General features: G+C 39.2%; 1 protein-coding gene across 2 annotated transcripts; it reads right to left on the bottom strand.

The window, feature by feature from the left end:
• Positions 1 to 2,160: 2,160 nt before the first annotated feature.
• On the bottom strand, positions 2,161 to 17,310 carry myorg (myogenesis regulating glycosidase). Of its 2 annotated transcripts, XM_088630507.1 has the most exons (3): positions 16,989 to 17,310; positions 11,101 to 11,529; positions 2,161 to 9,107 (listed from the first exon to the last, which is right to left on the bottom strand). In XM_088630507.1, the coding sequence occupies exons 2-3, from the start codon at positions 11,358 to 11,360 to the stop codon at positions 7,316 to 7,318; spliced, it is 2,052 nt and encodes a 683-aa protein (XP_088486633.1). In that variant the 5' UTR covers positions 11,361 to 11,529; positions 16,989 to 17,310; the 3' UTR covers positions 2,161 to 7,315. The 2 variants fall into 2 exon arrangements, with proteins under 2 accessions (XP_088486633.1, XP_088486635.1); XM_088630509.1 differs by lacking the exon at positions 16,989 to 17,310 and having other exon boundaries at positions 2,161 to 9,216; positions 11,101 to 11,235.
• Positions 17,311 to 17,597: the final 287 nt, after the last annotated feature.

The following is a 17,597-nucleotide window of genomic DNA, read 5'->3' as shown; positions in this document are numbered from 1 at the left end:
TAAGAATTAGAATGCCAGTTAAAAAATAGCCTGGGATTGCATAAAAGAATGACAAAGAACAAGCCTAGCCCAGAGTCTTCCGTATGATTTTGGCCAAAAACTTTCCAGGACTGCATGATTTCTTTTTTACATTTACAAAACAAAACTAAGCAATGCCAACCTTTATTCATAATGCTAAATTAAACAGCAAAAGTGAGAAAGCTATGATTGTGAAGTCTGCTGGAAATGAAAACTCCAGTGTGGTCCATCTTGGGCAGCAAAATTAAACTCCCTCCTTATGTTATCTTAAAAAACAAGATGGTACATTCCCTTATGATAAGAAGTATTAATGTGATACAAGTACTTTGAAAAGATAAGGTCACCAATAGAGATTTGAAATTTAAGAACCATAAAAGGGTTGTCTCAATGTTTCTACATTTTTAAACACAACGTCATCATACACTATGAAGGGTAAGATTGCAGGATCACTGCTGATTTGAAGCAACATCCTTCCTTTTACAAGTCAAACATAACCTGCTCCCCTTTTGCAACAGTTGAAAGAAGTATTTTTAAGAGCTTAATCAGAATAAACTCTAAATTCCACTGTCTCAAGGAGGTTGTTTGTGATGGTAGTGTTCTCACAGTGCAGTTCTCTAGCACAGGCTTAAACATCTTGTTGCAGCACTGTACTAAAAACCTCAAAAGAGAAGTAGAATTTCTAGGTATTTTTACCTTATATCAATATCATAAACAGGAAGAATAATTAATGAGCAGTCGATCAGTTTCAGCATAGACGCAAATGACAATACTAGAGCGACCGTTGCAGCTGACCACAAGAGGGAGCAGCAGGACAACTAAATTAATCAGGTACAGTTGTATGCAAAAGTTTGGGCACCCCTGGCCGAATTACCTGGTTTGTTGATTTTCTAAGTGAAAAGAAGTTAACAACCTGCAGCGAACAAACTTAAACTTGACATATTTCTGCAAATTGACCAGTCTACAAGCAGTTCTATCGGAGATTTTTCTTGGTTTTCCAGATCTTGTCTTGACTTCAACAGTTCCCCTCAACCTCCATTTCTTGATGACATTTCAGACAGTGGAAATTCAAAGCAGGAATCGTTGAGATATTTTTTTAGCCTTCCCCTGCTTTGTAAGAGTCAATTATCTTTATTTTCTGATCCTCAGTCAGCTGCTTAGAGGAGCCCATGCTTGTTGAGTGTAAGCACAACACCCTGAGAGGTTCCAAGCGTCAGAGAATTTATTGAGCTCTGGAATTGTCATCACCTGATTTAGACTAAGGTCCAACGAGTCAATTAAGCTCTGGGACCTTACAAAAAAATAACACTAGCGGATCAACTGGAAAGGTGCCCAAACTTTTGTACATGCCACATCTAATATTTTATTTTTTTCAATCTGTTAAATTCAGCAAATAAATAGTAACTGTGCATTAAAAATTGCAGAAATACGTCAAGTTTAAGTGTGTTCGCTGCAGAGGTTGTTAACTTCTTTTCGCTTAGAAAATCAACAAAACATGCAATTGAGCCCAAACTATTGCATAAAACTGTGTTATATTTGAATAAGGTATTTTTACCTAATGCTGCTGGCTATAGGCGTCCACAACAGGTTTCTCAACCTGTTTAGCAACACAGTTGCAGGGAAAACATGACAATGGGATTGCAAATTAATTGCAAATAGCTGCAGTCGTTTTTTTTTAAAAGGGAATAATCTTGTGTGACACCACTCATTGTCACCCACTTTAACAATCAGTGTCAGGTTGTGCTGGATTACATTCAGGGACACATTGTACTGCACATACTTAATTTGATCTGGCCTACTACTGTACAATGAGAGTCAACATACTGAGGATTAAATTCAATTTTCTGCCACACTAGGAGTAAAAAAAATCTGGTAAAATACACCTCTTGATAAAAAGCATCAATGATACAGATGCTTAGTAGATGTATTAACTTACATATGGGTTAACAATACAGGTTTTAAATCCACAATGCAATGTCAGTGATATTAGCATCGTTCTACAGCTATACACATTATACTGTATGAAGGATATTTACTCACCTTTCTGGCTGATATTCTCCTACATTGTATAGATTAATATTGAAATGTAATTGGTAGGGTTTTGATATCCCATGCTATTTAGAAAATAAACAAAGACACAGAACATCAATGTCATTTTAATTTAATCAGCATCAAGTGTCAACAGACCAAAACATTTTAAATACTCTAATACAGACCAGTTTTTCTAAATTGGTTGACTAGAACAAAGACAGAATAGTGCAAGAATTAAGTCCCTTTGTTGTTACCTGGATCGATAAAGCAAAGCCTGAGATAGAACACATTTTTAAGACACAGACTGAAACCTACCTAAATTAACATACAGCAGATTTTGCACAAGCTTTATTTAGGTGTTAGCTTCATCATTTCATTATTTTTTTAAAAACTGAAAGATACATTTCAGTAAGGAACATTAATATATTAACAAAAAGCAAAAGAAATGAGCTCTGTAAAACAAAAACTACATATATTTGCAGAATGCACAAAAAGTTAATTGCAATAGTTTACCATTTGCAGCTCACACAGATGCTTTGTTACATATTTTCTTCTCAATAAAAAGTTCTCCAATTAACAAAGTGCACAAATTGTTAACAAAGGTAAATGTTCACATTAGTTAAATACTTGGTACCTGATAAATACAAAGGCAAAGGCTTTGACACTATTGATAAGAGCTTTTTATAACATTTTGGCAGAGAACAAAACTCTAGAAAAAACATGAAACCTTGTGGCCTAACCTAGTCTAGCTTATTCACATGCCCCTGCCTCATTATGTATTCCAGTAAGATTGAGTTTTAACTACATCTTAACTATGCCCTGATAAATCAACTCATTTAGCAAAAGTATCTTTAAAAAACAAATTGCATAAGTTAATATTATTAACATTTCATCACAAGTTATGGTATTTCTGTAAAATCATCTTTTTAGCATACAGTAACATCTCAAAACACTGAAGACTAGGGGTTCCCAGTACTGATTCTGCAGGTCCTGGCTTCATTTGAGCTGAGCTTAATTACTTAATTTAAGTCTTAATTGAACTAACAAGTTGCTTGATTGGAACATTTTCAAGTTTTGCAATTAAAAAAAAAGTTTGGAATTTTAAGTTACTTGCAAAATAGTATGCAATAATATGCAATAGTAAAAAGGTAACCAACATATTTAAGAGCTGGAAACAGCCAAAACGTTTGAACTAATCCTATTAAGTAAATAACGGGCTCACGTGTTTCAACAGGAAACGTGGATGGAAGAAACACCAGCAGGCGTGTGGGATCTTCAGGGCCAGAATTAGGAACCCTTGCTGGAAACTAAAACCCATTTCCACTCAGATTGAACTCAAAACATTAAGGAGACAATTTAGAGCAGCCAGCACACCTAACCTGCAGGTCTCTGAACTGCGTGGCAGTGCAAAGAGAAAATCCATATGGCCCTGGGAAGAACGTGCAGACTCCACAAAAACAGACCCCCCCGCCCCCCCACCAAGGACATAATTGAAACATGGACCTAGTAGGCAGCAGTGATATTCGTCACACCATTTTTGCTTCTGTAAAGTAATAAAATATATTTTATTTTTCCATTCTGCACAGTAATGGGCTGACAACCCATCTAGGGTGGAGTCATGCCTTGTGCGGTGAGTTTCTGGGACAGGTTTGTACAGATTTGTTCTTTCTGCTTTGCTTACCAGAAATAAGAGACATTCTGATAAATGATGGATGGATTCCCATAGTAAATAATTTTTCATAGTTTCATGAGTGCCTTGGATATTTCATTTACAATGTAGCACTCACAAACGGCACAACCCACCTAGGTACTGTAGCTTTAAGTGGCATATAAAAGTTCCAGTTATTATATTGTAAATTCCTGCAACACATCTTACATCTCTTAATTACATGTCTTAATTTCTCTTAGCTTTTTAGAAACTACTTCTAGTTTTAAAGGAACTGCTTTCATTGGCCTTGGTTTACTGCAATTTAATCACCTTGGAAAATGTAATTCTGTTCTTGCATTTACACAAAGCACGCAGACCAGATGCTTCGCAGCCATTTCAAAAGTTGAGAACCAGCTACTTTTAAAATCAATATATCACAGACCTGTTCCATAGTATGAGCTAAAAAATAAACTCCATCCATTTTCTAACTGCTTTATCCAGTAAGCTGAAAATAAAATGAGAATTGGAAATCACTGATTTTGAAACAAAAACTATAACTTTAATATTCTTATCTTTTATCGTTTAATAAACATTTTATTCAAAAAAGTGGTTTGTTTAGTTTTAAACCTCTATATTATTCTCAAGTTCTGTAAATAAGCAGAAGTCAAATTCTTCTTGTTTTTTTTTTTTTCCAAAACCCTTACTGGTGTTTTGAAAGCGCTTTGATCCATTTTAAAGGAGTGTATACCACACCCAACACACTGAGGCCCAGGTACTTCCTCAATGCTGTGAGATCTCAATCTGAACTTCAGATATAAAATATTTCCTATCTTCGCCAACTGCATAAACATGACACTTTCCACTCCGACAGCACCCACATTTTTTTTCACTAGTATATCCAATTATTCCTTTTGCCATCTGTTGCCAATACAAATGTTCAAAGACACCTGAACTGATATTAATTCTAAAAAAATATTAATATTATGGGATTATATGAGATTACTTTGTTGTAAAACATTCAATTCAATTTGGATTAATTATATTTAGTAATGAAGAGCTGGCTCAGTTTTTGGATTTTTTTTTCTTCCATTTACTACAGCTGCTGGTAAGAGGTTATATTTATTGTAGACAGTGATTAACTGCATACCTTTCATTAGCAGAGAAGAGTCCAAAGACATTTCCTGTTTCCGAGATGGTTGTAAGAACATCAGCCCCTTCACCTGCGTCTAAGATTATGCTGCATATGCATTACGCTCAATAAAGAGACTGAGGGCTAAACATAAGCGAGACACTGCTATTACAATAAAGTCTTAACTCGTCACATTTGACGCATATTATTTTATTCATCTCAGACTGAGAAAGCAACGCAGACAGGAGGGGCTAGGAAAAGACCTGAGTCTTTAAACTGAAGCCCAGGTGAAGAAAGCAATGAATACAGAGCCTGACACACTGAGCCATTACAAAGAGGACCACACTCTATTCACTAAAATGTGAACTGATCCTAAAGAATAGACATTTACTTGTTTTATTTCTGTCTTAATCTCCAATCTGTACAAACTGATGCAGAGGTATTAGGTATTATGCTATAATTCTAATATTGATGTTCATATTCTTAATTTTCTACTTAGAGTGAAATTACTATGTCCCAACACTGACGCACCACCATACACTTTTAAAGGGTGTTATCTTAAGATGGTATCCACTATAATTACTATACACTGGAAAGTGCTGTCTCAGTGCCTATTATATGACCAATAGCGACAAAACAATATACTGTATAACCTCTTTTGCAGTAATACTACAGAGTTTCAGTAACAGCAAGTGCTGAAGTGAAATGAATCAACATCTGTCCAAAGCAATTCGAATGACGCAGCGTGTGGTATGTCCTATAATACCTGAGAACTGCACAGTGGCACAAGTGAGAGCAGAATTGACACAGCTATGACTCAGTTAAAAACAAAATCCATGACTGGCAGTAAAGCCAGCTATGCGTCAAAAATTAAACCCGGCGAACATTCTGCACTTGCAATGTGCAGGGACTCAAAAGCACTGCAAGTACCTGTATATTACAGAAAGAGTTTGTCATAAAGGTAAGTCCAGTATTCTACCATGTGGTGCTCCTCTAAAAGAGTAAGGCTCGGATGGAACTGGGGACACATTTCATATTCTGCTGTCAGTGCGGATTCATGTAAATTCAAAACAGGCTGCTGTGGCGAAAAGATGAATTTATCCTACAGATAGAGCAAGTGTAAACCGCCCAAAGTTAAGGCAGTGCCAGGGAAAAATCTCACTGCATGGCTCTTCCGCAGCAAAGGCACTAATGGTTAGTATTCAATGTAACAGAGCTCCACTTTGCAGCTGCAACTAACTAATAGGCTCTGATTCCTATTCTCCTGATGTTTCAGAGATCCCTGTTACTTCATGTCAACATGATCAAATAAATCTGGTGTGAATTTACAGGGCTAAAGAAACAACCTACGTCTATTGCATTGAGAACGCTGACCTCCACCACCTGTTTTCCTCCTGGCCCACTGTAACAACAAACGTTAACAAAAACACTTCTCTTTGGTGTAGAATATATTTACATGGCATTGCCACCATGTGATAAAAACCTTCCAAACATTTTTTGCCCACACTTAAAAACATTATATATTTATATTACAAAGTTTGTGCTTGTTAAAGTAATGAAGGAAAAAATGAAGGTTTCTAAAAACATTTATGATACATTAAAGTTCTATTTGTCCCTTTTAGTATGTGCTTATATTATACCCAACTGTACTCAAAGAATGGAAACATGTCACCATTCCACTTCATCAGAGGATGAAGAAGGTTCTTCAAATATCTTACATCATTTGGTGAGAAAAGGTTTAAATGCATTCCAAACTGACACCTCTCCTTACTGTAAGAAACTGCACAAGCAAAATGGCTAAGTTTTTGCATAAGGCATTTTGTGCATTACATTTTTGCAACAACAAAGTTTAGTTTCTGAAGCTCCTTAAAGGGAAGGAAATTCAGATACCTCACTCATACACAAACAAAAAAATCTTAATGAATACAATATTTCTTAAACCTGTACTTCAAAAGAGTCTGAGGATCCCTCAGGAGTCCTATAATATTGTTCAAGGGGTCCTCACTAAAGCTTTTAATTATTTCACGCAAAATCAAGACTCCTTTTCAATAAACTAGTTTTCTGCACAAGAGAAAATACCTAGACTAATTATAAGCTTAGCTGATAAACACACTGGACTTATCTCAAAGGCACCATGTGATCAGCCTGCATGATACCTTTAATATTTAATATTGAATGACAATTATAGCACAATGTTAAAGACACAGAATATGATGACTTGATACATTAATGAGAAACAGTGAGTTCAATCTTATAAACAGTTAGGTTGCATCCGTGAAGAACGTCCCATATCAATAACAGAAAAAGATCAGAGAACAAACATTTAATCTTGAACTGGAAATAAGACTTAAACTTCTGACATTTGTATTATTTGTCTCGCTGAACAGCTTGTTAATCTTAGCTTCATACAGAGATCCTAAAATCTCTGTCTGGAAACCAAAGCTTTTAATTGTTGCATTATAGTAATCCTTCCTCACAATTGTTACCGAATCCTATGGAACCCAGACAAAGTAAGCGATCTCATCCAGGTCGACAGGGTAGTCTGTGAGGTGCATTGGCCCTTTATCAAAATACTCGCCCTTGTAGCTGCGCCACCTGCCAGCCGGGAGGTAGATGTCCCGCTCCTGCTTGCCAGGCTCCAGCACTGGCGCCACCATGAGGTCATCCCCAATGAGGAACTGGGAATCGATTTTGTAAGCGGCCTCGTCGTTGGTGGCAATCCACCAGAGGGGCCGGATGATGGGGTCACCCGTGTCAAGCACCTCCCCAGCCAGCTCCAGCACCCGGGGAGCCACCAAGGTCTCGTGGAGGGCGGTGAAGCGCTGTGCGATGCTTATAACCTCGCTATCGTACTCCCAGGGCGGCACGGAAAACTGCATGGAGGGCATGAAGGCCGAGAGCTCCAGCCACCGGATGTAGAGCTCCCGGTCGGGCAGCTTCTGGGACCCATCTGTGCGGTTGGGATAGGCATTTCCCCCAATCATATCTGGCAGGATAAACTGGTATCCCAGGATGCTGATGGTGAGCACGGTGGGAATGAGGGACTTGAGGCCCAGCTCGTATCCCCATACTGAATCCCGGTCAATGATGCGGAAGAAGCAGGAGATGTTCTGAGACTGGTAGCCCACGCGCAGCTCGGCCCGCTCGTTGAAAGGGATAGCCATCTCCGTGTAGCGACGTGTGAAGGTGCTGGGGTCGGGCAGGGGGACCAGGGTGCTGAACTGGTGGGGCAGGTAACTAGTCTCCCCAGCGTCAAACTTGAACGAGGCGACTCCGTATTTTGCCTTAAGGGCCCGAAGTTGGGAAGCATACCATTCCCGGGCCTCAGGGTTGGTGAAGTCCAGGATGGAGCCGATGCCATTCCACCAGCGCACCATGGCAGGGAGCTGCCCCGTTGGTTCCCGAACAAACAGCCCCCTTTCGATGCCGACACCAAAGTTCGAGGAGTTGTAATTGATGAAAGGGTGGGTCCACAGAGAGACCAAGAAGCCATCCTCCTTCAGCTTCTGGAACATGGCCGTCGCATTTGGGAACTTCACAGGGTCAAACTCGAACTCCCCGTATCGGCTGGTATACATATCATCAAGCTCCAGATGGCTGCAGTTGAACTTATACTTCTTGATATCTGCAGCGTACTTCAAAAGCTTCTCCTGGTTTATATCTGTCTTGTGTAGAGCCCAGGTGGACCAGATTGGGTACATGAATGTGTCTTTAGAGGGAACCTTGTTGGGCTTGTTGAAGTAGCGTCTCACCATGTACTTGTGAATGGATGTGACATCAGACCCCACACAGACTCGGTAGCTCAGCTCTGGGAAGGGCTGCTGGCCGAGAGCGGGCTTATAAGGCGTGTCCCGATAACGGGCTTGGAAGTACAAAGTCTTCTCTGTGTCATTCCAGCCAAGGTGGAAAGGAACCGAATCGTTGATCTTGATGGCAGTAGCACTGGAGGACAGCCAGTACCTTTCAAGGATCCCCCCAAAATAGCCTCGATTGGAGTAGACATCACTGGTCACAAAGGGTTTGGGAGCCTGGTGTCCCAAGATAGAGATGGGCCAGTGCTGGGTGCTACTTTCTGCACCTCCATACCAGTGTGACCCATTGTAGGACATGGCATGCTCCACCACACGGTCAAACACAAACTCCTCCCAGCGGACCCGGTAGCACATCACCGTATCCTTGGGCTTCACTGTCTGGATGAAAAAGTTCAATTTTCCAGTATCTGACTGTGTGCAGCTCAGAATTTCCCCTTCCTTTGAGCACGAGTCCAGGTTCAGGGATCCCGACCTGAGGGAACAGATAACATGAGGAAGGTTCCAAACACTAAAGGTCCATTCAGCCCATCCAGCCCTATTAGTTGGTAGCCTATTAGGCCAAAGATGTCATGCAGTCATTCCTTGAAAGAAACCAGGGTATCAGAATTAACACCATAGCTGGGCAGTTTGCTCAATACTAAGACAGTTACTACATTTTGCACAAAAACAACCTTAAGAAATGTGTGCGTTTCATTCAGTTTCTCACTCTTGTGGTTGTTAACAGTTGAAAGATCCAGAAAATCTCATTACGATGCTATGTTTTCAAACAAAACAGGGGTAAGAAATTGAATTTTCATATTTTCAAGAACATCTGTCAAATTTAATTCACTCCAAATTAAATGAAGGCCTATTGCACCTCACAGGCTAACTGGAGGATTGTTTTATGTTTTCAGATTAATGAATTTTTATGCTGTACATGACATGATGTTTATTACTGGAGTCATGAAAGGGTTGCACATTTACTAAGCATGGTTATAACCTGAACCATTTTTACTGGTCAGAATAAATATGTCAGGTACTGTGCCTTAAAAATTAATCGAGTTTCTGTAAAGAACATTTTTTAAAAATTATTTAAGGTTCTAGTTATAAAGAAAAGCCAAACAAATTCAGTCAAACTTCATTATAACAAACTTTGCAAAATGTGCAGTTCTGCCAGAAAGGTTGCTACAGTATACAAGAGTGTTCTTGAAAAAGAGTACAAGCAATATTGCTTTACAGATAGGAGCATGCAAAATCTAAACCTCCACCGTGATTCTTATCCATCACAATTGCATGCTGCATGCAATATTAAATTCACAGGTGGAAAACAATTGCACAGTGCTGACTGCTTTAGAACACGCAAACACGTCTTAAGTCTGTGAACAATACACAACAGATTGTATGCATCTATCTAGCTTTGTATCTGATTACAAATAGTGGGTTCTATACCCAAAATGCGTCACACGAGATCAGGATTCAACTGCAAAAAAACATTTTGGGTATAGAGCCCAGAGCCTTCAGCAGTCCAAACATCCTGCAACATAAGTGGGTTCTCCAAGGGGAGGTTGGGCTCTCCAGGTGGTGAGGGTTCCAGCCTGGGTCATCAGTAGCCATCTGTGACCAGGACTCCCCAGGCAGCAGAATGTACAGTAAATGGCTGAGCACTGCCGAGTGAATGGTCTGGGTTAGTCATCCAGGGCTCTCTCAGCTCACAGCAATCCCTACAACTATCCAGGTTCTTGTAACCTTTGAGTGCTGTTGATAGGAGCCAGTCCTTTCCTCCTCTCCTGCAATCGTACTGAACCTCCTGCACAAGTCTGCTTACACTTCCTTATTCTCCCCCATGCATGGATGCAGAATTTGTAGCTCCCAAGTCAAAACATGACAAACACACTTGGCGATTTGGTGTTTATCCACACCACTTGGTGTAGGTACTGTATATAAAATAATAATTGGAAAACAAATCCTGCAGGGTGAGAATGACGGCTTAAGAGCCCTCCTATTTGCTGACTGAACAGTTAGTGTCCACTTCCCCACTCCTCTCTGCCACTATGATAACGTCTATAGGGTACAATGCACATCTCTTGGTAGGAAAATTGTTATAAGCAGGGTTGCTAACAGATGGTGACCACTTTTTGGTGGTCAAAATCGACAGAGTAGAATGCATCTCTGTTACAAACAGGCTATTGTTACAAGCATTGGTTCATTATCCAATTCACCTATAATTCATAATAAGTTCCTTTTTCACTTATCAGAGCAGGAGGTAGGGGGTGAATTCACTGCAACCTAAAATTCATCCCATTATTTATTATTTCCATACCAGGTTTGAACAAAAAATGACATGTTAAGAAAGAAAACGGAGAACAGAAAAGCACATGCCAGAAGACAGTATTGAGACACTGCCTCCACTGTCTGGCTGAAAAAGAGAAAGAAAGGAAGGAAAAAAAAGAGATGCTAGAGGATGGAAAGGTGTCCAGCCAACACACCTGAAAGCCATGCGGAAGACAATGACTCCAGCGTGGTTGCGGATGAGGAACCCGTCGCGATTCAGGTCCAACAGCTCGGTCTTCAGCAGATCGGCCTTGCGCAGCGAGGCAGTGTAATAGCACCAGGCAACCACCGCTGCCACCACCAGCGCCACGCCCAGCACGCTTGCTCCCACAAGGGGGCGCCCATCTTTGACCTGCTTCTGCTTGGCTGGGGTGTGACTGCTTGGGCTAGTGCCCCCCCGCACCATCTGGTACATGGCTACGATCCTCAACTAGTCCAGCAGCAGAACACTATGGTTTAGATGGTGCAAGACAGTTTTTAAACACACGGCAGCAGCAGGTTTTTCGTCTCAGCTCTTCTTGGGAGTCTTCATAGGGTTGGAAGACCCGATCGGCACCTGCCGGAACAGTCCATCTTCAATGAACCTGAAAGAAAAAAAAAGTCATCAGAAGTCACAGATGTAATGCTGCTCACGGATAAAAAAAAATATATTCAACTGTTCAAATTTCATTTACACCTAAAGCAGAACTAACGACATTAATAGCATTGTTACCCCTGCACAAATACTGTGCATACAGCAGAGTAGGTCTGCTTTAAATTATAAAGTAATGTATAAGGACATGAACAGAAGACTAGACTAGGACAGCAAGACAGATAGATCATGAGAGAGAGTAACAACAGAAGTCAATAACCACATTAGCAGTTGCAATACATCATTGCACCACTGACTGGTCAGGAACTCTGTAAATCATTAGGCAATATTCCCCAATATTATCCCAGGAAATCTATTCACGTGTGACTTTTAAACCCCTAACAATAAAGGCTTGTTACATCTTTGATGCATTTGTTGAATTTTCCGAGCTTATGTACAATGAGTCACATTTGTATAACTGTGAGTGAGATTTATTATACTTACTGTAATGGGTTACAGGACAGTATAATGATATCAGCACTGTGCAAATATTTATAAAGTTTTTTATAGCTTTTTGATGGTAGGGACCCTAAGAATTAAATGCAGAAATTATCCACGTACTATGACACTTTCCCCAGGGGATTTACAAAAACATGATCTTGTTTAAACTAGTATTCTATGTTTATGAAGCTTAACAACTTAGACTACCAACTCTAGATGACAAAATTGCATCTTCCACTCAGCTGAACTGGTTCAGTCTGACCCAGTCTGGTTCAGGGAAACAGCGGTGCTCTGCCATTCACCTGAATGCATCTTGTGTTGCCATTTTCAATAATTCAGCGATGCTGTCTCAGGCAAGTAAAGAGATGAATAAATTAATACATATGAGAAATCACTTCACCAAAGACAACTAAATTGTGTGAAATCATTAATAAAATTGACATTCAAACTGTACATTTATTGTGAAGGGAGCAAGCAATGAAACTGCAGGGAGTCCATTCCAGAAATGTACTGGCCCTTATTACTCAATCACACATGACTTGCAAGCCAGGGCTCAAATTATCAGAAGTGACTCCTTGAGGACCACAACAAGCTTAGATTTCCTAAAAACATAACTGACTTTATATTCTTAAAACAGATATATTCACACCCCTGCTTCTTTACAATATAATAAGGCTGCTTCATCTCACTAGAAGCTGGTTGCCTCATTCTGAATCTCAAAATATGGCGCTGCACATACCTGGTATTTTTGTCTCTTTTGTGATGTATTTTTTTATACATTACTATGTGCATTTTACTTTCATTGTGGTTTGTAATTAACTCATCAATGCTGATTCTTTCTAAGCCCAAAATATAAAAATAGCATTGCAGTTTCACTTTAAGCAAGAGAGAAGTTTATTGGGGATTTGCTAAAAGACTTGCAGTGATATATACTGTACAAGAAAAGCCCTTTAACTGCTTTTCAAGCATATTCAATATCACAGGACACAAAACAGGAAATACTGTGAATGAAACTTCAGTGAGTTGATCCTTTATTGTGAAAAATGTTCAGACACTTGCGATTTCTTAATTGCTCATTAAAAGACAATGACATCACATTCAACTGCAGGTGTGAGAAATGGTTATTAATGATAAAATCACCTGAATTTAAAGAGGTACAGTGAAACAGCAGTCCTAGATAATCTTACTATAAAGACATAATGTAGTCTATGGGCATTAAGAATAAAACATCTACAGTATATTATTTGTCAGAATTTTGGATTTTATCTGCTTGATTAAATCCACTGCAATCCATAAATTTCAATGAAACTCTAAAAATGAAAAATTTCAACATTCAGTCTTCTTCATACAGATCTTTACAGAATTATTATTATAATCTAGAACTGATTTGGTTATGCTTTTAGATATTCTAGGGATTGCTACGAAACAGCCCCATGGATACAAATGTGCTACTGTATATGGACACAACACTGTCAATAGCTCGGTTAGTACCGGCGCAGGAACTTTTTTGTTCCTAACTGACCACAATGTAAAACACCTGAAGAAGGTTCCATGGCCGAAACGTTGTGTTTTCTTTCTTCTCTTTTCAGCATGGAATAAACCTTTTACTTGTTCCTTCACAATATAATAAGATGAGCAGTGGTACTGTATAAAATGAACCTGAAATAAAAAATCTCATCTGTTTCTGTATCACGTCCTTGATAGGCACAGCTAAAAAACTTAGTCAGCAATCCTCAAAAACTGCTTTTACATCTCCCTGTTTAGACAAGTGCCATCTGATAGGCTTGAAACACCTCTGCATATCCTGAGTCTGTGAATTACAAATGCAAGGGGCACTGGTGCACATTGTATGGACAGCAATTCAGAACAGTGTTGTCTAAAACACAATGAGCATGTTTTGCTCCTTATAATTTAACAAATGCAGACAAAATGTAATTGTGCACACTTAATTAAAACATGGACTAACCTCTCTGAGCTGTTGCTACTTTTCCCAATACAAACAACCTTTATACAAAAAGATGCACTTTTAGCAATTTTAAATTACAGTACATAAGTCACTTTATTAAGACAAATTAAGAAGACGGGGGAGACAAACACTCAGTGTAGAAATGAAAGGTTTCTTTGGCACACTGCAACAGACATCCAGCAAAGTGAAAAAGACATTTTCAAATCCAGTTAAAGCCATTGCATAAAAACATGTGAAATTTCATTTACAAAGCTCAATTCAACCGTAAAGTGGTTGAAGGTTGTAAAGCCTTGAACTGCACAATTATAAAAAGTAATTTCCTTGTCAAATATGTCTATTTTTGCAGTTGTAAAATAGGCAATGTTAAGATAATTGTAGATAATAGATAATTGTTGATATGTCAGAGGAGATCATCCTTTCTTTTCATTGTATCGTATAGAGGTACCGTACATACTGTAGATTCTGAAGTGTAAAAATTAATTATGGATTACTCAACCCACCTCTTCACAAGAAAAAGCCATCAATTTTTTTTTGCACTTTAAGGACGTTAAGGAAATTGAAGTCATGGCTGTATGTCAGCAGTAAAATGTTTGCAATAACCCCCATTCTTAGGTTATTAACGTGTTACTCTCAAAAGTCTTATCTTGTGACCAGACAGCAGGGGCCTGGTCACAGGTTGTGCACAGCCCATTATGTAGAATACAAGACATAAGAGATATAAGAGCAGTGTCTCAAGGCATGAACCTTCTTCATTTTCTCCTAATCAGCTCTAAATGTTCCCACATATTCATAGCCAATGTTCCCTTTTTGCTAGATGGTAAACAATTAATCAGTAACCGGTTTTTCACAGCTACTGTATATTGAGACATTTGTTCCAAAACATGGACAAACAACATACAGTACATCAAAAATTGTTTGCCTGTACTTAGTAACGTTCAACCCCATTAGCAAATTAGCATTGCCGATTTCAGCAAACCAACGTACCCCTTCTCTAATAAATGCAGCACTGCATTTGTCAAACTTTGCTTTTGCTCCTCTGGTGGTTACAGGGCCTCCCTTATTTTGAGATTTCGGTCTCATACCTCTGCCCATACTCAGAAGCTCCTTAATTACAGTATAATATATGAGGTCAGCTATGGCCGAAGATACATATTACAAACTGATGAGCTGCTGCCAAGCATGACATAAGAGGTTACCCTAGTATCCATTACAAAAATACATAAAACACTCAACTTCATATTTTTATACCTCAGATTTTAAATGTTAGAAAAACAAATGTGTGCCTTAGTAAGACTTACGGTTGTTTACATAGATGAAGGAGATAATATATAAAGGTACAGAGAGGGGGTTTTGACATGGAGGTATTCAGTTGAAATACCACAGCTGGTAGCATCGCAGCACTGGCTCCTCAGCCACGCACAGACACCGAATACCCGACTCTGTGGCTCCTGCAGTATGGTTTCCTTTTGTAGTTTGGCCTTTACCTTGGAAAACATCACTACATCACTCTGCCCATTACGATGTCTCACCCTGCTGGCAGGCATATAGCAGGCACACAGTTTCAAGAAGTAAGGACTGACAACAGAAGGACACTAGAAAACAGATAGAATGACATGTCTTTTTTGGGGGGGTGGGTGGGGTAGCTTGGACATGACAAGAACTCTTTCTTTATTCAACATCAGCTGGTGGAATGTGCTTTCGGTCCAGCAGTAGAATAGTGAAGCACACATACAACATATACAATATTTTTTAAATGAATACATTACATTTGGCAAACAGAATTGTAAAAGAGATGCTCTCGAGAGGCTAAAAAGCTGAAGGATATAAAGGTTATACTGGTTACTTTAAGGTGGATCATCTTCAGCACTGAACTTGAATTTTGTAGTCTTGAGTTTTTCCAAATTTTCCTTTACACTAAGCTTAACATGTTAATGTCTTCATTACTTGATTTTTTTTTTTTACCACTGACTGAACATCACATAGCAATTGTAACCTTAACCAGTATATTGAGTATTGGTTAGCTTATTCTACTACAAACATCCTAAACGTCGGATGACTTTTTGTGTTTTTATTCACATATTTTTTAAGGCAATGGAATTATAAGACTCCCAAGGACAAAAGCAAAATCTGAAGATCACAATCACTTCTAATGTCCAACCAATGCGAGACACCTCGCTATCAGGCTGTGTTGTTGCTCAACACGCTTACAGTAGCTGTGGGAAGAGAAGAAACTCTCAGCACCTTTTCTCAGAAAAGCTGTGTACTGTATATACTGTTCCGGATCGAGCGAGTTTAATATCTCTTTTCGGCGCCTGCTCACGTCAAGTTAGAACTGAACTGTAGCTATCCATGCTTCACACTCGTATGAGAAATGGCCGTACATCCCTTTAGTTGACTTCAAATTTCAAACGGTTTCAGCAACAGTAGCCTGAAAATGTCATTTCTCTAGAACTAGCTAGCTACAAAATCTCACTCGTTTGAAGTGTTTTACCGTATGTGCAAGAACACACATCTGCAAAGACTTCTATATTTCGAAAGAAGAATTGAAATCGAAACCATACACAATGTAAAGTACAGTACATGTACAAGAATATAGACACAAATCGGCTTTTCCAAAACTCCTTAGATCAAACCGTGTCCTGAGTTTAAGTGAAATTCTTAAACCCCAAACCTTCACGTTAGTTTTCATTACTTCATGCTTTAGGTTCGGTATACCAGAACCCTGTTTTGCTATATTACAACTGTATCACTCCCATAATGCTGGAGCAATACTGTGCAACGAAAAGCATGAATTGTGACCAGGTTCTTATAATGGCAACTCAGCAATTTGCAACTTGCAAAACAAACTTGAACAAACCACCACCCCTATCAAAGGTCCGCACTTTCAGGACGCTAAAAACACAACGGATATTTAAGCGCAAGGGTCTCGAGAAGAAGAAAAAAACATACAGCATTTAAACAGCGCCGGTTTTATCGTTTTGTTCTTAACAAAATGCAACACTTACCCTTTGAACACAGCAATTGACACAGACTTTCAAATTCCAACTCCTCCGGCAAACAAAACGTGATGCACGTGGCCTTCGAGGTCTGTGATGATTGCATGCCTCACCTGTCAATCAGGAGGCGCACGGCCACCAGACGCATTCTGGGATCTGAGGTTCTTTCCTCGCATCTTGTCGAACGGGTAGTCGCACTTCCCTTATTGTTAAGTTTTAGATATGCCGAACGTTATTGTAGTCATATACTGTAAAGATTCAGGCAAAAAGTCAAAACTGAGAAGATGATTTTTAAATATAGCCAAGTGTAGAGTTGCTACAATGCAGAAGCCACCTACAGTACGAACACATTGGTCAGATGACCTCCTGTAATTTGTATCTTTCCTTACGTTCGCATGTTGTTAATCTATACACGAACACGGACCTTTGGGTTTTTGAAACCAGACTTTCTGGTCCATTTAACTCTTTAACTTTTTCCGAAGTGCTACCTCCCCTCCACTAATGAGTCTGAAAGAGTCAAAACATTCAGCGCAGGATTATAAAGGGGAGAGATGAAAATAAATTCTTTTTTGGTGAGGAAGAGAAGACCATTTAAGTCGTTCAAAAAGCGTTATCAGT

The sequence above is a fragment of the Lepisosteus platostomus genome, chromosome 4 (genome assembly GCF_059453375.1).
Source record: "Lepisosteus platostomus isolate fLepPlt1 chromosome 4, fLepPlt1.hap1, whole genome shotgun sequence".
Classification (NCBI taxonomy): domain Eukaryota; kingdom Metazoa; phylum Chordata; class Actinopteri; order Semionotiformes; family Lepisosteidae; genus Lepisosteus; species Lepisosteus platostomus.
This window is presented reverse-complemented; position numbering and strand designations above follow the sequence as displayed.